The sequence below is a fragment of the Elaeis guineensis genome, chromosome 10, assembly GCF_000442705.2.
Source record: "Elaeis guineensis isolate ETL-2024a chromosome 10, EG11, whole genome shotgun sequence".
Lineage (NCBI taxonomy): Eukaryota > Viridiplantae > Streptophyta > Magnoliopsida > Arecales > Arecaceae > Elaeis > Elaeis guineensis.
In genome coordinates, this window is record NC_026002.2 from 75,023,772 (window position 1) to 75,047,826 (window position 24,055).

General features: G+C 34.4%; 1 protein-coding gene across 4 annotated transcripts; it reads right to left on the bottom strand.

Moving 5' to 3' along the window:
- Nucleotides 1-16,069: 16,069 nt before the first annotated feature.
- On the bottom strand, nt 16,070-21,036 carry LOC140852078 (uncharacterized). Of its 4 annotated transcripts, none has more exons than XM_073244831.1 (4): nt 20,876-21,036; nt 19,549-19,724; nt 16,723-16,912; nt 16,070-16,597 (listed from the first exon to the last, which is right to left on the bottom strand). In XM_073244831.1, the coding sequence occupies exons 3-4, from the start codon at nt 16,859-16,861 to the stop codon at nt 16,371-16,373; spliced, it is 366 nt and encodes a 121-aa protein (XP_073100932.1). In that variant the 5' UTR covers nt 16,862-16,912; nt 19,549-19,724; nt 20,876-21,036; the 3' UTR covers nt 16,070-16,370. The 4 variants fall into 4 exon arrangements, with proteins under 4 accessions (XP_073100932.1, XP_073100929.1, XP_073100931.1 ...); XM_073244828.1 differs by having other exon boundaries at nt 20,804-21,036; XM_073244830.1 differs by having other exon boundaries at nt 16,723-17,683; nt 20,804-21,036.
- Nucleotides 21,037-24,055: the final 3,019 nt, after the last annotated feature.

Consider the following 24,055-nt stretch of genomic DNA (forward strand, 5'->3'; position numbering starts at 1 on the left):
GCACGTTGCGTTTTGGTCACATCCTTTTGGCATCATCCGTATTGTCCATTTAATTAATTTTTGTTTTGAAACGTGTCAGATCGGGGATGGCCTAGATAGCCTTTATTAGGTTATGGGCCTTTCGGCCCAGATACTTTTCTTTCTGCGGTCTCACAAAAAAGTTGTGATAATTGATATAAACACGTGATATAGTTGATTGGATGAATAAAATATCTCATTTATTTTAAAAAAAATTATTAAAAATTATCTAATTAAGTTTAAATTTAAAATAGCTATCCACTTAAGTTTTAAATAAAACATCCTCCTCATTTGAAAAGCAATTATACAAATGGGATAAAATAATTCAATTGTCCTTACAATTATAAAGCAATACTGTACTATTATAAAGTAATACTATACTATTATAAAACAATGCTGTACTATAATAAAAATAATACCACACTATTATAAAATTATACTATACTATTATAAAGTAACACTATATTGTTATAAAATAATACTACAATAAAAAAATATTATGCTATGATAATATAATACTACCATATTGTAAAAGAATAATATATTAATATAATATAATAAAATAATACTCTATTATTATAAAAAATATTATACTAATATAATGTAATACTACTTTATTGTAAAGAAATACTACACTAAAATAATGTAATACTATCTTATTATAAAGGAATACTATATTAATATAATACAATAAAGTAACACTACATTATTATAAAAAATATAATATTAATATAGTGTAATAATATCTTATTGTAAAGGAATACTGTACTATAATAATGTAATACTGCAGTATTTTAAAAGATATAAGAATATAAAGATAATTTCAGCCAAAATGGATAGTTGCTTTTAACTTATGTTTGGAATGGATAAGTACTTTTATATAAAACTCATTTGAGGAGCTGCTTTTAAGTTGAAAGTAGAGCTGGAGATTTATTTCTAGTTCTCTATTTATTTTATCTAATATTTTAACATTATGGTGAAAATACATAAACACCTCATGATGTTTTGACAATCTTTTAGTAATTTGCTCCACTTTATATAATTTTGATTCGAAGACTTCTAATAGAAATTGAACTAAAAATCATCTTGCTAAAAATCTATTTACATTTGAACGATGTATTATTTTGGATAGGATGCTGCATGTTTATCATTTTTATATAAGCTGGTTTAATGAAACATGAATTTCAGAAAAAGTTTTTATATCAAAAGTATTATTTTATTATAGTTTGTTGTTTTATAAGATATAATAAAATTAGGTTGGAAATATAACAACAAGAAAAATAAGGAAGAAGAGCAGCAAATCGTGCCATGAGACAAATCTTAGAAAATTGTTATATTATTCGGTTACTAAAATAATAATAATCCCAAGTACCTCATATATACAACCAAAATTACCTCATTTTAATCTTAATTTTAGGTTAACCAGTGGCACTTGATTGTATATATATTTTATACATTTTATACACCCAATTGTATACCTATTTTATAAATTTTTATAAAATATCTATACTATACATTAAAGTGCATCCCTGCACTCTCCCCACGTGCCACCTAGCATTCCACTAACATATTCAGTTGCATAGTTGGAGCTAATGTGTCCAGTTGCCTTGCTGTGTGCACACGGCATGACCGTTGATGTATGCAGTTGCAATGTTCCCATACGTCTGAAAAAAATTGAAGACGGGGAAGGAGAGCAGGGCGTGATGGATATGAAAAATGATCTGATATGAAAAAAAAGAAGAAAAAAATCAAAGAGGGAGAGGGGAGAGGAGAGGTGTAGGACTGGGAGAGCAGGGCGTGATGGATATGGAAAATGATCTGACATGAAAAAAAAAAGAAGAAAAAATCAAAGAGGGAGAGGAGAGAGGAGAGGTGTAGGACTATTGATCTGATAGTTGATCAGATCTTTAGAGTAGATTTGGGAGATAATTAAAAGAAAAAATGGTCTGATAAGAAAGGTACAGTGATGTGTCACTATGCTGCTCATTGTTGGAAGGAGGAAAAAAAAATATACTGTAGAGGTTGAAGATAGTGACTGTGCACGGCAGGGGGAATGGTGGAGAGCTTGGATTAGATGGAGCATTTATTTGTGAATGACAGAGGGCATGGAGGCATTGGGTTTAAGAAGGGTTCTATGGGAGCTACTGGCCCAGTTGCTTCGATTGAGGGTCTGGATGAAAAGAAATCTCGGAGAGAAGATTTTTGAGAAAAAACAGAAAACATTGATGGCAAAGCATGAATTGTCTTATCGATTTTTTTTCGTACTTTAGTCTATATATACTGAATAGAAAAGGTAAGATCAAGAGTGTTTTTTCAGTGGGTCTATTTCTGATTATTGCTTCTTTAATTTTTCATCAAGCTTATTAAGGAAAGATCGAAAAGGGTGGCAGTAGACAAGAAAAATTGAGTAAAGGGAGCTAGAGAAGGTGAGTTTAAAGACTTTTGTTTATTTTTTGGATCTGCTTTTACCAAATATTTATAATTTTTATTTCTTCATCAGTTAAATTTTTTTTTTACCGTAATATCGAAAACAACATTCTGTTTCTTATTAGCAATGCAGGGGGGTTGCTGCCTACATTTTGGCAGCCTTCCACTTCTTTATTTACAAACATCATGTAAGGGAAGAGAGGGACAAAGAGTTGCTCCCATGCTATGGTAGCCTTCCTCAATGTCTACATAAAAGAAAAAAAATACCACGGTTGCTGCTAAGATTTGGTAGCCTTCTAGTGAATAGAAAGAGGAAGGAGCAGAGGTTTGCTGTGAAGCTTTTCGATGAACAGAAAAAAAAAAAAACATGTATGAGTTTTGATGGATTAGGTTAGGGTTCGGTGAACAAAAAAAAGTGGATGGATTAAGAGGAGAAAAAAAGATACGAGTTAATGGGTTTAGGGATGGATTGCAATCGGATCCATACAAATCAGCTAACAGGCACATTAAACGGGTCATAGTCATTCAACTAACAGGTTAGTGGATCCGATTAGGGTTAGGGTTATGATAGAGGATCCAATTAGAGTTAGCTATCCAGCTAAGGTTAGGATTAGGCTAAGGGGCTGGTTAGGGTTAGAGTTAGGATCAGGTTCTGCTGGCGGGTAAGGTTAGGGATAGGGTTAGCTTCTGCTGGGGTTAGGGTTAGGGGTTGAGGCTCAGGTTAGTGTTAGGGTTAGAATAGGGATGCAAAGAAGGTTGGATTGGAGAAGATAACCCCCCAAAAAAATAAAAATAAATGGTCAAAAAGAGGAAGAAAGAAATATGATTTGAATTGAAACAAAAAAGAAAAAATAGAAAAAAATTAATAAGTGCGGATTAGGATTAGGATTAGGACAAGGTTGTAGGGAAAGTTGGATCAGATGAGAACAGAAAAAAATAGAAATAGATGGTGGAGAAGATGAAAAGAGGAATAGGGTTTGGATTTGGAATGAAAATTAAAAAAAAAATAATAAGTAATAGAATCTGAAGCTGGCTAGAAATAATAGATTTTAGAAATGAGATTTATCTTAGTTCATTCGAAGATGAGGATGCTGGCATGGGTCAAAAAAAGGTGCAAAGCACCTTCGCCACTAATCGTAGGGTCTCTGGGAACACCATCCTCCACCGCATCATCTCCGAAGATGAAAGACATAAAGAAAAAAAAATCCAAAATCGACATTGGGACCAAAAAAAACATAAGACCGCCTATGTCGCTCTCTCCTTCATCCTCCTTGACCATAGAATAGCCACTGATAGAGAAAATTTGATGAAAAAAGGCTGACAATGGTGGTCAAAAGAAAGCGGGGGAGTAGAAGAGGATTTCGAAGCAGCGGTGGCAGCGGATCGATGAGAAAGGGTTAGGGTTAAAAGAAAAATAAATAGCCGCATGATAATTCTATGAGTTTCTGATGCATAGAAAAAAAAATTAAATATATAAGGGTATCCTCATAAAAATTATATAGGAAAGCTATTTTTAAATTAATAGTGTACATAAAAATTTTATGAGGGTGGCAGCACAAAAATTATTTTAGGTATGTCTATGCAGATGATCCTATAATTTTTCTATAAGTGAACTAACTATATTTTTGAATTTTTTTCTCTTTGAATATTTTTTATTTCAAATTTTAAAAAAATAATATATATAGTTTGATTTCTTGCATTTCTATAACTGAATCGGTATGGTTCTTTTCTTCTATTTAAATAAATTTTCATCCATTTTTTAAATTTTTGTTGTTTAATTTCTTGCATGAGGCATAAAAATTCTATTTGTTTCATTTAAATTTTTTTTCTAATGAACGTAAATTTGTAATAAAAAATTATGGATCAATCAATTCTTAACCCTCTCTTTTGTGAAGATTTTTTTATAAAAAAATATTTCTTAAATTAACTAATTATGGTGCTTATGAAGTAAAGGAACTATAGCTCTTCTATTTATTATTTGATCTTCTATTTTTCCAACTATGCATTCAGATTAGGAAACATTAATTAAAAAGATATTTTTGAATTCATTGGTCAATATTTATAATTCATGAATATTTTTATCATTCAAGCACACAATCATTATTTTATGTAATATTTTTAACAAATATTCAAAAAATATCAAAAATTGATGATTTTTTTACTCTGCCTTCTATTTATTAAGCCCCATAGCGTAGTGCGGGTTTCATGCTAGTTTAATATATTTGGTGATATAGAAATCATGCAATATGATCAACACATGATAGCATAAGCATAGTCCATCAGAATTCTCTACGATATCTATATCGCCTCTATTTTTTATTTTAAACACATAGGATCATAGAATTTTAGATAAAATATATTTGATTTTTTTTATTATTAAAATTACTTCTATTATTTTTTAAAAAATAACTATTTAAAAATAAAAAATTATATTTTTTACTCATCTTACTATTGCTAATGTCATTACTAACCCTACCATCGACATCATCTCTATTATCTTCAATATTATTATTACTACCACCCCCATTATTTAGGCCATCATCCGTGCCACTGTCATTATCATGCCCAATATCACTATAATCAAAACTGCTACCATCACTGTCCCCTATCACATCCATGACACCATAGTCACCACCATAGAAAATGCCACCATTTTTACCATGCCATCATCATCATCATCACACATTTTTTTTTTGCATCTTACCACTACTTTCGTGTCATTATATTACTAGCACTGCAATTGACATGATTGCTACCACCATTATTATTGCTCTTATTACTCCAACCACTACTATGTCATTTTGGCTACCATCATTATGTTTATATTAATGTATAACTTGCACAATATGCAACATATTTTTTTATTAAAAAATCTAAAATACTATTTTTAGTAATTATATTTTTTAGAATAATAATATATTTTATTAATATTTCATAAAATATATGGTGTTAATAGAATTTATTTTACTAATAATTTTAATAAGTTTTAATAAAGTATATATTTTTAATAATTTATTGATATATTATTAAAAATCATCAATATTCTTGAAATATTATTAATAAATATTTATTATTATAAAAATATATTATCTTTATGTATTTAAAAAAAGAAAGCTTGATCTTAAAAGAAATTATCTTCCTTTTATCTTTCTTTATTAGAATTAAGAACTCGTATGGAAACAAAAACGTGCAACTGCTTAAAAAATTATGCATATATAAAATTTTAAATTAATAACAAATAACAATATATTTCACATCAGATCAAGTAAAAAAATTTAATCCATTGTTAATATGATACATAATTGCTTCAGATCAAGATCGTCAAAAAAAAGTTTAGATTTGGATCATATCCAATCCATTCAATTAATATATGCTATCCCCTTAACTTTTCTACTCAATGCATTATCAGAATTGGCTTTGATAAATCGACCATGGAAAAGCTCTTGTATTTAAAATGTCTCCTAATTAATACATGATGGTAGCAGGATTTTATGGAATGCATTTTTTTCTCCTAATTTAAAAAAATATCATGAAAATTTATGGTATATGATGGAACATAGAGTCTCTATTTTAATACACACACATAAGATTTCTAGAAAATTAATTATATCAAATATATTTTTGATTTTTGATTTTTTTTAAAAAATTAAAAATATAAAAAAATGATGCCGCATGACAGAACTTAATGTTGGTGGCACAAGCCACCACCATCGCTGGCACGTCTAGCTATTTTATCTATTCCCACGTTAGGGTCCATATCTCGATCCATGCTGCAACGGATAATTTCGCACACTCATGGCTTCTCTCGTAGAACCGGCTAGCCACAAAAAAAAGCAGTCGGGATAACGCTGACGGATTCATCAATTGGACGGTCCAGTTCTCATCGGGCTCTGGAGCTGCCTGCCCCTTGTCTGAACCCTGCAGAGCTTGGCCACCACGACATTTTTTAGGTTCTTCCCCCATCGTCCGTCGGGGATGGTGCGTAGACAGGCCCAGTAGGTGGAGGTTTCCCAGTGAGGTAAGAGCGAACCTTCATTCACCTTCTCTTTGAAACCCTAACTATAAAGATTTCTTTGCAGCATCTCCTTCAAGAAATCTAGGGTTTCTATTTATTAAATCATCGCTCATCGAGGAAATCTTCTTCTTGGATAATAATCTCCATTCGCATTGCAGTATATATAATAAGCAAAAACAATGACTTGAACTTAAAATCCTTGGATTGCCCATCCACCGCCTTAACCAGTAAGGAGCAGGTTGTCAATGATTTTATTGATAAAATTTTTATATTGTGTGATCCAGTTAGGTTCAATTCTATATGATAATGAGACATGTCGTGATCTCATCATCGACATCATCGAAACTCCTTTCGATGGACCAGAACTCTTCTGATTCAGACAATTAGAATGATCGATCATCAAATATCATTCTAATTACTCTCAAAATCCACCAGTGACACCTAGCAGTATGTGGTGGCAACCCATCAGAACTGAAGATGAATCTCTCGGTGTAGCTATCTGTGTGATTGAGTTCCTCTATCATGAGTTCCGACTGAATTAGGATTAAGGTGAACTCGTCAAACCCAATATCAGTTATATGAGTTAATCGATCGATCCGAGTTCGATGTGAAATCTCAATAGAAATTTTTTTTTTCATTATTTCACTCTGCCATGGCTATGGACTTAAGGACTCGATCTTTCGATCATCATAGGACTACTCCTCTCATCTACCGAGGTTGATAGATCCCATCTTGGTGCGACCTAGTTCCTACAATGAATATGCTACAGCCAACATACACCTCAGGGTTTTGAATGGCTAGGAGATCGAGTTATGGTGTAGTCAAACTATAACACACTCAAGGTGAACTGTTGATACACCTCAGGTCAAAGAACTAGATACACAACTGCAGCATCGAGCTAGTTATCGACGAGAAGGTAGACTTCCTTATGACTGCTCAATATGGTCATGCTCAGTACTCTCGTTCTCAATGAATACCTGTACTCTCACTCTGGTGTCTCCACACAGTAGATTCAAGGCACATCTACCCTAAGAAAGCGATCGTACACTAACCTTCCAGATCGATCACCATCCTCATGATGATCCTATGGTTAGGAGCTATTTATGAGTTAGTTATATAAATTCATGCCTTAAATTTTCAACTCTTAAAAATATGAATTGACATTTCTACTAACTCAAAGGATGTATCACAGACACAATATACACAATGTGATAGAAGAATAACCCATTTATTGATTTATAGTCAAAATTATAAATTTATCTTTAGATTTGTACAGGAATATGTCAGCCAATCTAGCATCTAGGGCACACATCTAACAGTATGGACATTGGTTGACCCATCTGAAGGGGTTAAACCCATTGGGTGTAAATGGGTCTTCAAAAGGAAGAAGAATGCAGACGGAAAGGTGGAGAAATATAAAGCATATCTAATTGTCAAGAGGTATCGTCAACATTATGGTATTGACTATAACGAGATGTTCTCCCCTGTGACAATGCTCAAATCCATTCGGATAATGCTTGCAATAGCTGCTTATCTGGATTGTGAGATCTGGCAGATGGATGTAAAGATAGCTTTCCTGAATGGAGAGCTGACCAAAGAGGTGTATATGATACAACTTGAGGGGTTTACATCCATAGATGAGTCCAAGGTATGCAAGCTTCAGAAATCCATTTATGGATTGAAGCAAGCTTCTCGGAGTTGGAACATGTATTTTGATAAGGTGATCAAAACGTATGGCTTCGTTAAGAACGGAGAAGAGCCATGCATCTATTAATAGGTAAATGATCCAGTTGTGGTATTTCTTATCTTGTACGTGGATGACATTCTCTTAATCGAGAATGACATCCCCACACTATAGGGAATAAAAATTTGGTTGTCATCGCAGTTCTCCATGAAGGACTTTAGTGAAGCATCCTACATCCTAGGGATAAAGATCTATAAGGATAGATCTAAAAATATACTTGGGTTATCCCAGTCCACGTCCATAGACACTGTGCTGAAGAGGTTCAGCATGGAGAATTCTAAGAAGGGCTATCTACCGATAGGCCATGAAATTTCTCTCTAAGAAGAATTGTCCGATAACTCCTAAAGAGAGAGAGCATATGAGTAGAGTCCCATATGCTTCGACTGTGAGATCTATCATATATGCCATGACATGTACAAGGCCAGATGTGGCATACTCACTAGGAGTAGTAAGTAGATACCAATCTGATCCTGGAGAAAATCACTAAAAAGTGGTTAAAGCCATCCTTAAGTATTTGAGAAATACTAAGGACCAATGGTTGGTTTATGTTGAGTCAGATCTGAAACTTGTAGGGTTCACAGACTCCAGCTTTCAATCTGACCATGATGACAGCAGAAGCGTGTCGGATTATATCTTTACTCTGAATGATGGAACCATATGCTGGAAGAGTTTCAAGCAGCATACTGTGGCAGACTCTGGTTGTGAGGTGGAGTATATCGCAGCATCGGATACCGTGAAGGAAGCTGTGTGGCTGAGAAAATTCATCACCGAGCTTGGAGTAGCACCCTCCCTCGATGGTCCGATCCTGCTCTACTGTGACAGCACTGGTGCCATAGCTCAGGCGAAGGAACCCAAAGCACACCAGCGGACGAAGCACATTTTGCGCCGCTTTCACCTGATCCGAAAGATCGTGGATCGAGATGATGTCGATCTTCAAAAGATCAACGGAAAGAAGAACCTGGTCGACCCCTTCACTAAAGCCCTAGCGATAAAGGAGTTCGACAATCACAAGTCGAAGATGGGTATTAGATACTGTGCCGAGTGGCTTTAGGACAAGTGGGAGTTGTTTGAAAATATGTTCCAAAAGTCAATCGTCAACCTATTGACGGTTGAGCAATCTTGTATTATAATTGATTTGTTAATAAATAAAATATAATTTTGGTATTTTCATCACAAGTTTTCATCTTCTAATGAACTCTATTGTTATGATGAAGTATTTAAGATTATTTAGGTTTGATAAAAAGAGGATTTATCGATTAGTCCTTAAAACTGTTCACGACCAAATGATAGGCTGTTAATAAGGACGACAGCTTTTATCGAGCATAGATCGCTGTAGGCCATATGGGTTGGTTGTCCTCTTAACTAAGGAGTGTAGAGATACTGGTATGGCATACAGGTGAGATGTAAGGGTACATCATCATTGAACGTGATCAACTTCAGAGCATTCTACTGTCGAGAATATTTCTGATAGGATATAGGTATAAGTGTCCCTTAGACCTGAGATCGCCTCAGTGACTTGCAAGCAACTTACTGTACTTTGATACTGGGCTAACTGAATTTTTAATTCAATGACGAAAAGCTTTTGGGTACAGTCAAGTACTTGTGAAGTCGGAGTGTGATCAAGATGGGATTGACCACTCCAAGAGTTGGAGAAGAATGAGTCGCTGTATTTCAATTTAGCAAAACCTTGACCAGGGTAATCCATCAGATGGATTTGATATTTTGAAATACAATGTGGACAACTTGATCAGAGTTGACAGTTGAACTCTGAGCTATCCTATGAGCATTCTGGTTAAGGAGATGAATTATATGGAAACTATATCCGCATGGGTTCTAAGGATGTTGTTCTACACATTCAATCTATCCGGTCGTCGGGTACCATTGCTAGATGGTCACTTCGATTGGTACAAAAATTTATTCTTATGCTATCAGCTTAGGTTCGAACCTATGAGATCACATACATTAAAGTTCACAATCCAATCGGATGGTTGATCAACGATTAAGAATCGTTCTAGGGTTAAACGATCAATACGATTGACATTTAACCTAGTGCAAGTGTTGCAGGAGGATCGATTAGCGATTTGATTGCTAATTGGCTTAATTTGATTAAGCCAATGGGCTGAGATTAAGTTTAATTGAATATGATTTAATTAGATTTGGTTTGGGCTTGATTGGATCAAGTCCAATTGGTTTATTGGATAAGCCAAGTGCAAGAAAAAACTAATCCTAATCCAATTAGGACTTGGGTCAACCTAATTTTTAATTTGATTAAAAAATTAAATTAGATTTAAATCTAATTTAATCTGATTAAATTAGGTTCTCAATTGGGTTAAGACCTATTTTAATTGGGTTGATTTGGTTTGAGAAACCAAATTTGAACAGGTCATAGATTGAATCCTAGTAAGACTAAGATTCCACCTTGCGCCACCTTAGCCCCCCATGCCTACTCTTTCTTATTTTATGTGACAAAGCCTTCTCTCTCAGGCCTTCATGCATGTCCAAAGCTTTCCACTCTTTCTCTCTTACATAGAATGTGATTGTGGACCAAGTCAAAGTAGGAATTAGTTTGGATTTCAAATTCTATGAGATAGAATTTTAGAAAACCAAAACTCTTTCCTTATAACACTGATTTTTCTCAAATTTTTTTTGAGATTTTTGTGACTTTTATGGCATATATTGTGCACCCTTTGCTGGTGGTCCATGGTAGAAAAAAAAGGAGGAGGCGTCCAAGAGTTGGGCACCACTTGTCTTGCCCTCTTTGGATTTTTCTTGACTAGGTATTTGATCTAGATAAGGATTCTTCATATCTCATTATTTAAGATAAATTTTTTCTTAAAATTTTTGTGGATTATAGAGCATTGAGAGACCTTTGGGGCATGTGAAAATCAGGAAGAAATGATGTTGGGGCCTAGAGATATAATAGACACAATACTAAGTGTCTGGGTTAGAGCAAAGAGAAGAAGAAGAGGGTCTTCTTCTAGGATTGCTGAGTTCACCTCTTTTCTTCCTCTATCTATGAGTTTTCTGAGAGTGTCTCATATCTAAAACTCCTTCTCCTACTTCTCATCTTTGGAAGAGTCTAAATCAAGAAGAAAGAGGCATCTGATCGACCATCGAAGAAGGATCAGCACAGTACTAGCATACTGTGCTGATTTTTTGGACCAAGACTTCTGATCGTGATTCGTGGGCTCGTGTGGATGACTCCTAGAGGTCGGACGCATGTGCAGCTTGAAACATCATCCTCAAGCTTGGATCAGCAAAGTTAGAATGTCTAACTTGCAAGGTATTAGATCTGATTTATTATATTTTACATATATTAGATGTAGTATAGAAACATGTTGATATGATCAACATGTAGTTTTTGCTCTTCATATTTTAATTTTTGATTTAATGCCATATAATAATCATATAATAAGATCTTAGATCTAGGGATTCTCTAATTTTATGAGATAAATTTTGATTTATTTTAGTCTTCCGCTGTCTGATCTTGAAAAAGTTTCAAGATCTAACCCTGAAATCCTAGATCTGGTTCCTTCAAGTCTATCATGCTCGAATAAAGTATATAGATGTGAGGTACTACAGGATCAGAGAGCTGGTGGAGGAAGGTGAAGTAGAGCTTATGAAAGTCCATGCAAAGGAGAACCAGTCGAATGCACTCACGAAGGTACTTTCTTGAGATAATTTTTATATGTGTGAAACTCGGATGGTTTTGAAGGATAAAGCTGAGTTTACAAAGACTTGAGAGCACCAAGGTAGAGATTGTGAGCTCAGGTGTGGTACTTTCGAGCCTTTAAAATACAGAAAAGGCAAGGAGTTAAGGGAGCAAGCCAGCCGAAGTATCAACCAAAGAAGCAGTAGAGAAATCAAGGGATCCGAGGTACTACAGATACCTCGGATCAGGGAGATATCAAGGGTTCTTCACATTGGAATATCTCGGACCGATGTGGTATCGAGGGTAGCTCAAGTTAGTGAGCTATCTTGGTGGCTGTCAACCCAAACATCGAGGTGAATTAGACAAAGCTGAGGTATTTGCTTCGAATATGTGGTGCGGCTCATTTGGCTCGAGCATCCTCAATTACCTCGGCTGGGCAATTTTCTAGGTCGGATAGAAGCAGTATAAGTCTACTGGTTGGGCCTATGGTCGGATCTGATCTTAGGTGACTTAGGACCTTAATTAAAAAAATCTTAAGGGGCTAATCCATGATTTGGACTAGGTTTAAGTCTAAAAAATGAGTGCATAGCGAGATATAGATGTACATGAGCTCGGTGAGTGTACAATGGGTTAGCTATTGGGAGTTTTGTTGAGCTTGGACTTGACCCTTTTAGGTAGATATATATACATGTAATTAGGATAAGGATTATAATACTCCTATATTGTATGCTGAATACAGATATGAAATAAAGATCTTTCTCCCAAAAACTCTACCGTTGCCTTATCTTCTCTCCCTTCTTCTCGAATCTAGGGCATTCTTGATCGCTCTCATTCTTGAATATATCCGTGTGCTTTCTTATCTAGGTGATCTTTTCTTTTGTTGCTAGCTAATCACCAGGTTTCCATGCATAGTCTACAATTGTGCCAATAGATAGTAATCACAAGCTAGCCACATTTATATAACATAATCCATGAAGCATCAAGAATCATCTATATAATATTAGTAAAATGATAAATGGGTATTAGGGGTGAAATCCCGTGCTGATATATAAGAACATAGAATAATCTCCTGGCATGCTATATGTCAAGTTTGAAAGTCTCCATGATGTTATTTTTTTATTTCTCAAGCCCTCGCAGTCCACTGTCACCTTTCTCTCCATCATGATCGGCTTTAGCTTTCCCCTTCCAATCTCCATCAGGTGCTTTCCTTCCTTTAATTTTGTTTTTTTCCATCTTTCCTTAGTTTTCATTGATTTTTCTTATGTTTTCTCCGTTCCATCCCCCTCCAATCTCTCTCAGGCTTTCTTTCCCTTAATTATTTTTCCATCTTTCCTTCATTTTCGTTCATTTTTCTTATGTTTTTTCCATCTTTCCTCTATTTTCCCATCCTCACATCCTCAAGAGTCCTAATCGGATGGGAGGTGTGGAGTGGGTGAAAGGGAAGCTTAGATGAAGACTTGGAGCAGCTGAAGGGGAAGCTTAGATGATGGCTGGGGTGCTGTCTTTTTTTTTTTTTGTTCATCTTTCTTTCATTTTCATTAATTGTTCTTATGTTTTCTCAGGATAAGTCGAAACTCTCCAAGTCCAAATAGTAAATATTTGTGGTTCAACAGCTTCGGTAGGTACTCTAGTTGGATATGTAATTTTTTTTTGTTTCCATGTGAATGAGATTGGATAACTCAATCTTTATTTTCAGAATTGTCATCTAATTTTTTTTAAATTGTGAAAGTATCATGTAAAAAGCTGATGACCATTCACTCTACTTACCATTTGATTTTTATTTTAAGTTAATTATACTCATTTATTAATAGAGTATTGTCAATATGAAAGAAGCTGATTATCATTCGCCAAAGATAGATAAAATATCATAAATTAGTAGCAAGCATAGCTCAGAGGTATCTATGATATCATTACTTTGTGCCACACTCATAATTTAATATTTTTTTAAGAAAGCTGGCTAACTCAGTTGTTTTAGAGAATGGTGATCAAGCAGAACAAACCTCACCTCAAGTGAACACGCCACCTATTCTTGAATCATTTAAAATGATAAGTGAAATTTAATTTTATGAATTTAAAAATTTTAATAGAATGGTTTGATGTTATCATAGTGGTGAATCATCAGGACTTGTTGATTGGATCTGATGAAATCAGTACTTGCAGGATAAAGAAGTTATTTTATTGAATGTCCCATAGAAAAAAGTAGACAAAGGAACATTCATTTCTGATAATAAAGGTAAGATGTTAATGGGTAAGAGTTTGGAAGATGTGTTTTGTGAGGTTTCTGTTTCTTATACAACTGAGCCTGATGCTTCATTGCTTGTAAAGGACAAAAGTCGAACTTTAATGAAACATACTGTGGGCACTCATATTGATTGGTAGAAAGATTATATATGTATCTATACACATATATTTTTACACATATATTTTTAATAGTAGCTTAAGCTCTAAAATGATATATATATATATATATAATTTATGTTTTCTTTCTTTTGCAGATTCAGGTCGGAGATACGATGGATGGTGCCAAAAAAAGATAAGAATTGTCTTGCTGATGGCTTCATAAGTTAATGAACTCTTAAATTTTGTAAAGTTAACTTTTTGGTATCATCAATTCAAGTTTACTTTATTCTCTTTTTGGTGTAACAAAAGTAAGCTTAAAACTTATGTATAAAGTGCAAGAGATCAGCTGGAACTTATTATTCTATGTTTTAAATTCTAGTGTTTACTTTCTTTTATATTCATAAATCTGATATTGGTGTATGGCTTTGTTGTTTGGATTTTGATAAAACTAAAAGGGTTGTTGGGATATTTTTTTTGAGACTACCACTATATATATTCAATTTTCTTTAATACAATGATGAAGATGATCTTATTTGTAGTTGTTTCATTTCTTTAAAGCTACTAATCTTCATATATTATTCAGTGGTATAGGATACTTAAATAAGTTATCAATACACCATTTCTATTTTATTTATTATTATAAGTAATCTATTTTTTTTAAATTGGACAAGACAGTAAGTCTAAAAGTTGATTATGTACCCACATTTTATTATTAATAGTAGAGGTCTATTTATATCCATGCTTTGGTAACTCCTATAAATTCTGATTCGTATGTATTTAGTTGCCCACGTTTAATAAAGAAGGGTGTATACTAGATCTATATCCATGTCTACACTCACACCTACATTAGATGTTACATGGATAAAATAGATGATACACATACAAAAAAAAATAATATGGGTATAAGCTACATCCGCACCGGACATACCCATGTTTAACCAAACATATGTACCAACGTAAGTATAGGTGTATCTCCATATTTTTTAGATATTTACTCATGTATCTTTCATGTAGATATATCTCAGTTTTTTAATAGTGTCTATTCCTTCTCCCTCCAATCTCCCTTCGGTGCTTTTTTTTAATTTTTTTTTCTATCTTTCTTTCATTTTCATTCATTTTTCTCATGTTTTCTCTATTTTTCTCTATTTTCCCGTTCTAAGGAGTCCCAATCGGTTGAGAGGCTTGGAGATGCTAAAAGGAAAGCTTAGATGAAAGCTAAGGATGGCCGAAAGGAAAGCTTAATTAGATGATGGCTGTGGTACTTTCCTTTCATTATTTTTTTTTTTCTATCTTTCCTCTGTTTTCATTGATTGTTTCTATGTTTTCTCTGTTCCTTCCCTCTCCAATGTCCCTCAGGTGTTTTGCAATGTTTGAATGCACTTAAAATAGCTTTTTTCACCGCCTTGGCTCAGCGTGCCAACTCTCTTGCGATGTATTTGCTCAGAATTAGTGATTTCTTTATTCATGGAAAAACATTGGAGGGTAAAACTATGCTGGGAGATTCTTTGCTCTCCAAACACGTGCATGGGGTTTATGCATATGGTTTAACTCTAATTATCACAAAAGATGATCATGTTGTAAATATTTTTAATATATATATATATATATGTGTGTGCGCGCGCGCGTATATGTATATATGTATGTATATATATATATATATATATATATATATATATATATATATATATATATATATATATATACAAAAGATGATCGTGCTGTAAATATTTTTAATATATATATATATATTAAAAGAAGAGCCAGCTTGACTAGCTTAATGAGGATTATACATGATCAAATTTCCTTGTAGCTGGTGGGAAGGAATGACTTGATTGCCGTTTCTTGCTTAGCAAAGCATAAAAAGACCATGAAATTCTTATCAAAGGCTCAAGTTCTCTCTTGCAAGTCTATTTGAATATGTTCTGCCCCATCTCATAGTGATACAACACCATGTGGAACTTCAACTCACAGTGTTAGATCCAATAACAATATACACCATCAAAACTATGCTGGCATAAAGAATCAAGAATACAAGTACTTGTCCACTCGGTAAGCTCCCTTGGTATCTGATCCAGATACTGTTTTCTGATGTCCGTTGAACATCCATCAGAAATTGATACGACAGTCTCTGTATGGTACACTGACAATCAAAATCAAGCTCTGCCACAGTGTTGTTATATCTGCCCTAGACCAAGTTCATCTTCGATGTCATCTCCGTCTTCAAAAAGCTTTAGAAATCGAGCCTGTTCTTGTTCCCTCTTCCTCTTCTGCCAGTATCTGTATGCACCAACAGTTCCAGCAGCAGCTATAACAGAAACCAATGCACTGATAACTATCACTAGAACCACATGCATTTTGTTGTCAACAGATCCACTCTTTGAGCCAGAAGTTATACCAGCATCTACAACAGGAACAATGGTCAACAACATAGTCAGGGCAAAAACATCAAAGCAGATACAAAGCCATTGTGTGTGTGCGCGCACGCGCACCCATGAGAGAGAGAGAGAGAGAGAGAGAGATTTGCACCAGCAGCAGCTCTACACTCCTCGCATGTGAATGTGGCATTGAACTCCTTCTGCTTAAAATGTATAGATTTGCCATCAACAAAATCATCAAGACACAGTTCCCACTCATCAAAAACATCATCAGATTTTATACTGTCCATCTCATACAAACCACAGCGCTTGCACTTATTGTCTGTAAGCTCTGTCAGAGGCTGCAAGTAGAATAGTATATCATAGTGAATTGCCTGAATGCAAACATTTCTTGGCAGCTAGGTCTCTGTATTTAAAGCCAAGACATTGATAGATGGCAGTATCCTCTGTCAGTAAGTAGAGGTCTCAGGCAAAAACAGATATAAGAATGTCCTTGATTGCTACTAGGACTTGTGGATAGGAGAGAATTATGAATTTGTTGAAGTGCCTTAATATCTGCAATAGGTGGTAATTTTTTGCTTAAGAGAGTGCTTGCTGGCGAACTTTCACATTCACCAGTATGGTAGTATTGATGAAAGACAATAGTTCAAAGCTAAAACAAGTCAAAAGTTCAAATTTTGTGCTGTCAGTCTGCACCAGAATCTAATGATCATCTATTCTTATCTTGCAATTTTATGACCCAGGTTTGGCAACATTTCCTGCTTGTTGAAATATTAGCAAGCCTGCACCAACCAAACTCATGTCCCTCTGGTCGACTTGGACACATGACTTGCAACTTTCTATTCAGCAAGAATGGGACAATCTAGCTATGGCACGCATCTGGCGTATCAAAAGAGAGTAATAACAGAAATTTTGACAAGACCACCCAGGATGCCATGACAACTACTGATTGAGTCAGAGGTAACTAGCTCCACTGAACTTCCCAACTGACAGGCAAAATCGCAAATAAGATATCTACTATCTGTTCCACATTGTTTTCCCCAGAATTTCAATGTAAACCTTGTATATCCTTTCATCATTTCAATGAAATGTAGGCAGGCATTTTAGCCCTCCTATTTCTCCAAAAAAAAAAAGAAAAAGAAAAGCTGCTGTCAATGCTGAAGATTAGTCAGAGATAGCAAAGAGAATGTGAAGAAGCATGTCTTGATCTTCATCAGATGTTATCCTTTTCCAAAGAGCATCTTTCATATAATGATGGAACTAATTAAAAGATAAAGTATTTCAAAGTTATTTCCTTTTTAAAAGATTATCCACACATACATTTGGAACTGAAATTATAAATCTATGATCCCAGTCAGATGTTAAGCAAAACATTGAAGCATGCCCAGCCTTCATCAGATTACAATATCCATATGCAATTTAGAACAGAAGTGATATATTGGTGATTTGCCAATATTTTTCTTTAAGCCAGTGCTAACATCATGATGCTGCATTATAATATCGACAATAATAACTCTGCTTTCTAAACTATAGACACCCAAAATTCCAGTTCCATGCTCAGCCATGAAATTGGGTTCAGACCTAATTGCTTAAAATAAGTGTCCTTAGATGACAGAGAGGACATTATGGATGTTTTATGCTTGTAAGAATAGAAAATTTTCTGAAAGTTTAAGATCTCCATTGTTACCAGAGGGCTGTCCAGATTTGTTTACCATTGTCAAAACCTCTAAACAATAAGTCATTTTGTCTTGTGGTTATTAATTAGAAGCATGCTAAGATAAACATAGATGGATTTCTATTTATTCTTCATGCCAGTAACAAAAACATAAAAAGCATCAATTGTTCATGAAAATGTTACACTAAATTGACAAAACTAGCTACAAAATAAAGTAAACTTTTGAAACTGAACAAAGTGTTATATAAAACTAAAACATACCCAGAGTTTACTCTTAAATAATGAATTAAAGAAGAAATTCATTTTTCAATCAAAGTTGGAGGAAAGTGGGAAAATTTTCTTTGCTGCCATAACAAGTGCTCAAATGAACATTTTTATAGGCCCCATCTCATCTCTATAAGAATTCTAGCCTCTTAAATAGGATCATGACAATGATTGTGGCTACTGAATCAACATACAATAACCTATTGCAACTTATAGTAGGAAAAACAAATACAAGGTTCTTTCTTCCCCACAGAAGTACAACAGCCAGATGGGCATGTTGACTCTGCTGAAGCTAATATCTTTGAAAATTCTTTGTTTGAACAATATTTAGCTTTAGATGAAATGAAAGATGAATGCAGAAATGGGAAGGAAAGAATTCAGTCATTAACATCTTAAAAAGGACAAACCTCATGAACTTTAGATTTTTTTGAAAAAAATTTTATGATTAATGGCGGGAACCAAGTCCCATTGGCAAACTTCTAGAGAAATTCTTGAGTCTGAGTTTATGTTATCATAGCAGTAGAACACTAGCTCACTATAAGATGAGGACATGAGTAGATTCAGAAAACAATAACCTTATACACATCACCAAATCATTTCTCCTTTAGTTATAAGCACTCAAAAGAAGGTGTATTCTGGTTATAACTCAGATCAAGCCTCCAACAGTCTTAAGCATAGGAGCACCAAGGGGACCAATATATTAGTAATTTTTTCTTTGATTGCTGCAAATTTAAATTGACCAAATATGAAGTAATTCTTGCTTGCAAATTTAGTAAAAACTTCCCTCGAAACCAAACCAGGTATATACCCAGTGACATGGTAGGATAATATTTCCTAAGGTGAGCACAATTATTAACGCTAGCAATGAATAGATGGGAGAATGATTGTTGCTTATGTATTTTGTGCTAATATGATTTATCTAAGTTTGTTCGCTCTACACCAAGAGAAACTAGTGTGGACGACAAATAAGAACATAACATAAATAACTATGCAACATAATAGATTTTGAGTCATCTATGTGATGAAAGAATTATAGACCTGCCAAGACTCTTTGCCCCTGAAAGTGTAGAAAAAGTGTTTCTCCTTCACATCTGGCAATATTATCTTTTTCTCTCCTCTACAGTAAAATTAAATGGTTGGCTTGCCAGCTAGAAATTCATGAGTATTAGAAATTTGGATTGACCCAAGTGTAACTGCCTTTGATGAAAAACCTCCTGCAGAAATAGAAGTTCTGTGACAACTTTAAGCAAAAAGATATGTCCCAATCTGAAAACTCTAAAACCTTCACCCATGATCATAGAAACCAATACAATATAAAGTTGACAACTTGAGAGCATTTTATGGAAAGATATCAAACCACACGAACCATGAATCTTTATTGTGCTTGCAAATTTTAACCTTTTAATAAATCAACAGATACATATGCCAAGAACAAAAAAAAATAAAAGCAAATATCCTTTTCCATTTGCACTGAATTATTTCGTCTATTCTATCAACTACCACAAATTCCTTTATAACTCAATATCCAAATGTTTCCTAGTATTCCATGACCCCTCTCTCTCTCTTGGATTGGATGTAACTTCCATAATGTTTGTAGTTGATATAGTAAACCACAAATTTCTCTAGGTAAAGAAACTACCCATGCAACAATCAAGCACTGTAGGTCAGCATGCATACGTCGTATGCTTTGACTCTGAAAAGCATGCTCCAAAAAATTTTAGCTGATCTTCATTTTCTGACTCATTGCTTCAAATTCCTATATTAATTTTCAAGGAACTGAAAATAATGTAATTGCAATTGGGGGACAAAATCAACCATTGCAATAGCACAAAGAAAACGAAAAACAATTCATAAAAAACAAACCTAGGAAACACCCTCAAGCTCATATTTAAGTTTTTTTTCGGAGGAAAAAAAAACTCATGAACAATAAAGAATCTGATGAACGATAATAATTTCACACCTATCCTAAACAAAACCTGTCCTCTTACCATTATTACCCAAACTGGCTGCCAACTCTTATTTTCTTAATTATTTCTGTTACTCCTGCCAATCATATCTAAAATTCAACTAGATTTTAGCAGTTTCCAACCTCTATCCTTTCTTACTCTCTCTCACGATATGAATTAGAAACCTGTGAAATCTCCCAACTTTTCCCAAGAAAATTTGATAGACTTCTCCAAATGCATGCAGTCAATTTATTCTCTTTCCTGTCTTTAAATAAGAGGGAAATCCATGCAAAATATTTACAAATAACATTTTTTTAAAGAAAAAGAAGAGAATTGGTTTGCTTTACTAGGAATAGAGAACAGAAAGACGCAAGAAATGAGGACGAGACGAAAAATCGAGATCCCGGGAAGAAGAACACATCTCGGCCTCTTCATATCGATCGAGTGGGTGACGCCCAGAGCAGAGAGAAGGGTGACGCCCAGAGCGCAGAGCAGAGAGGTTTGGAGCAGGAGGCCGGTGGAGAGAAGGGCGGGGGAATGGGTTCTCCTCCGGTGACTTGGCGGAAAGGCTACGACCCTGGCGTTCTAAAAGGGTCTAGGATTCAGATCCGAACCCGGTAAAAGGAGCCGGGGTGGGTGGGGAAACGGAGTTCAATTTGGGAAAAGGTGTGTTTTTTTTTTTTGTTTTTTTTGGTAGGAGGTAAATGGTAATTACCTTTTTTTTTTCTTTTTCTTTTTTTTCCGGCAACAAATAGTAATTGCCTTTGAAATTTTCTTCATCCATCATAATAGTCAGGGATTCTCTCTCTATCTTCATCAAAAATGATAAAACACATTGCTCGTTATAGCCATGGTTGCTTCATCAAAGTAAAACTAGCTTATAATCCTGTGCAATGCACAAGATACAAATTTTTTAAAAATTATTTTATTTTATTTATCTATTATATATATATTAAAATAATTAAAATAATAAAAAGTTGTATTTTGTACATAGTCTGGATTATAAGTTACCTGATAAATTTTGTGAAGATCGACGATCCTGATTCCACGAAGCCTTATCATAAACTCATCATTTTTTATTATTTATATTTTTAATCACTTTTAAACATTTTTATCTATCCTCCCCCTTCTCCTTCGATCCTCTCCTTGCATACTCCCCAACTCTTCCAATAGCAGACCTAACAATATTGTCCATCAGCCACCATTGCCACCAATGATAGTAGTGTTAGATTTGTGTCCTAGAAGCCAATTGTTGGCTGGCACATTATGTAATTTTAAAGTCTAAACTTATACTTGTAATCTTTTTATTACTAATAAAGGACTTTTTCTTTCCAATCATATTTATGTGTTCATAATTTATCCTATAAATTAACAAAGATGATTTTTATATATTCTTAAAGAGCTAAGAATTTGAGACATACATTAATTAGTGGTTAATTTCTAAATACTCTTGATCAAAGGATCATCACGGAGGACAGTGATCAATCTATTTGAGATCAGTGCACGGTTCACCTCCCCTATGGACAGATGAGTCATAGATTTACAGTATTAGAAAATGTGTCCCAAAATCAATCATCAGCTTGTTGACGGTTGTACTAATTAATATAATTGTATATAAATTAATTAATAAAATATTTATTTGATAATTTTTATCATAAACTTGTATATCTTCTATATCGAACTTCTATGTTTGATGAAAATCCTTAGGACTATTTTAAATTGATAAAAGAAGATTTATTATTTAGTCCTTAAATGAGTTCGCAACCAAATGATATGCTATTACTAGGATGATAGACATATCAAGTATAGGTCGTTGTGTACCATATAAGTTAGTTGTCTTTTTAACCAAGAAGTGTGGAGATGCTGGTATGGTATGCAGGTGAAATGTAGGAGTATATTTCACTGAATGTGATCAACTCCGGAGTACTTTGCTATCAAGAGTCACTCCGAAGGGATATGGATATAAGTATCCCTCCGACCTAAGATCACCACGGTGATTTACAAGCAACTCACTGTACTTTGATGCTAGACTATCTAAATTTCTAATTCAGGATCGAAAGATTTCTGGGCATAGTCAAGTACTTGTGAAGTCGGTGCATGAGTCAAGATGGAATTGACCACTCGAAGAGATTAGAGAGAATGCTTTGTGTTTCAATTTAGTAAGACCTTGACCAGGACAATCCTTGTAAGGAGTTACAGGATTTATCAGGTTGAGACACGTAATGGATGAACTGTTAAGAGTTGACAGTTTAAACTTTAAGTCATCCTAGCATCAAGGGTCAAAGGGATGAATTATATGATAACTATATCCAAATAGGTTCTTGAGTATTGCTTTACATACATTCGACCTATCCGAACGTCGGATACCATTGCTAGATGGTTCTCCAATTGGTACAGAAATCAATTTCTATGCTACCGATTTAGGTTCGAACCTATGGGGTTATACACATTAGAAGTTTCTCTCTGATCACATGGCTAATCTGAAGAGTCCCACTAAACGGAGACTCTACTGAAGAGTTCTACTGGACGAAGATCCTAGAGAAGAGTCCCACTAGACTTAGACTCTATCATTAATGGAGGATTAATTAGTAATTAGATCACTAATTATCTTAATTTGATTGAGCATAAAAGTCTGGATCAAATTTGATTGAATTGGATTCAACCAGGTCAGGTCTGATTAAGTTATGAGATGATCTAATCGGTAAGGGAGAAATGATCCTGATTTGATAGGAGTTTCAAAACTCCTTCTCATGCGTGAAACGCCGAATGCGCGTGAACGTTCCACATTGAGTATGCATGAATATTTCACCGTTTGGCCGTTCTGCGAGCAGTTCGTGCCGCATAGTTGTTTCGAGGTTGTTTCACAGGAGCTCCACACGCAAACATCTGTTCCGAAGGCGATTCTCATACGCATAGCTGCCGCGGCTGTTTGAGCCTATTTAAGGCCCCCCTTTTCTCAGTTCTCAGTAGAGAGAAAAAAATATCGAGAATTTTTCTTTTTTTCAAAAGAAACAATTCTCTCTTTGCTCTTACAACTCTTTCTTCGCTCTCTCTCTCTCTCTCTCTCTCTTTTGTTATTATTTAGGTTGAGGATGAGTCTGATTGACGTCTGTTCGAGATCGTACCACCGACGAACGTTGGAGTACTTGGCTTCTGGGTTGTAACTTGAAGGAGGATGTGCAGCTCAAGTCTTCGCACGAGAAGAGGCTGAAATCTCCTTTAGGGCAGTGGTTTAACTGCCTCCCAAGTCAGGTCCTGTATTTTATTTTATTATTTATCACATCACATATACTGTATCACATACGTCATAAAAAATATATATTTTAATATATATATATATTAAAATAATATAATCATAGAAAAAATAAAATTACAAAAAAATAAACTAATTAAAAAATTTGTATTGAAGAGTAAGCCTAAGATGGAAAAAATAGCGAAATAGGCTCACAATAAAAAAAATTTATTTATAATTTAGATGCCAATCAAAAATATATATATTAAAATATATATATTTTTTCGTAACGTGTGTATAAGTATATGTGATGTGATAAATAATAAAATAAAATACAGGATCTGACTTGGGAGACGGTTAAACCATT

Coding starts and splice junctions, on each gene's coding strand:
- LOC140852078 (XM_073244831.1), bottom strand. CDS start 16,861: ATGGACAGTATAAAATCTGATGATGTTTTTGATGAGTGGGAACTGTGT. Junction 16,598..16,722: donor GGAGTGTAGAGCTGCTGCTG/GTGCAAATCTCT, acceptor TTCCTGTTGTAG/ATGCTGGTATAACTTCTGGC.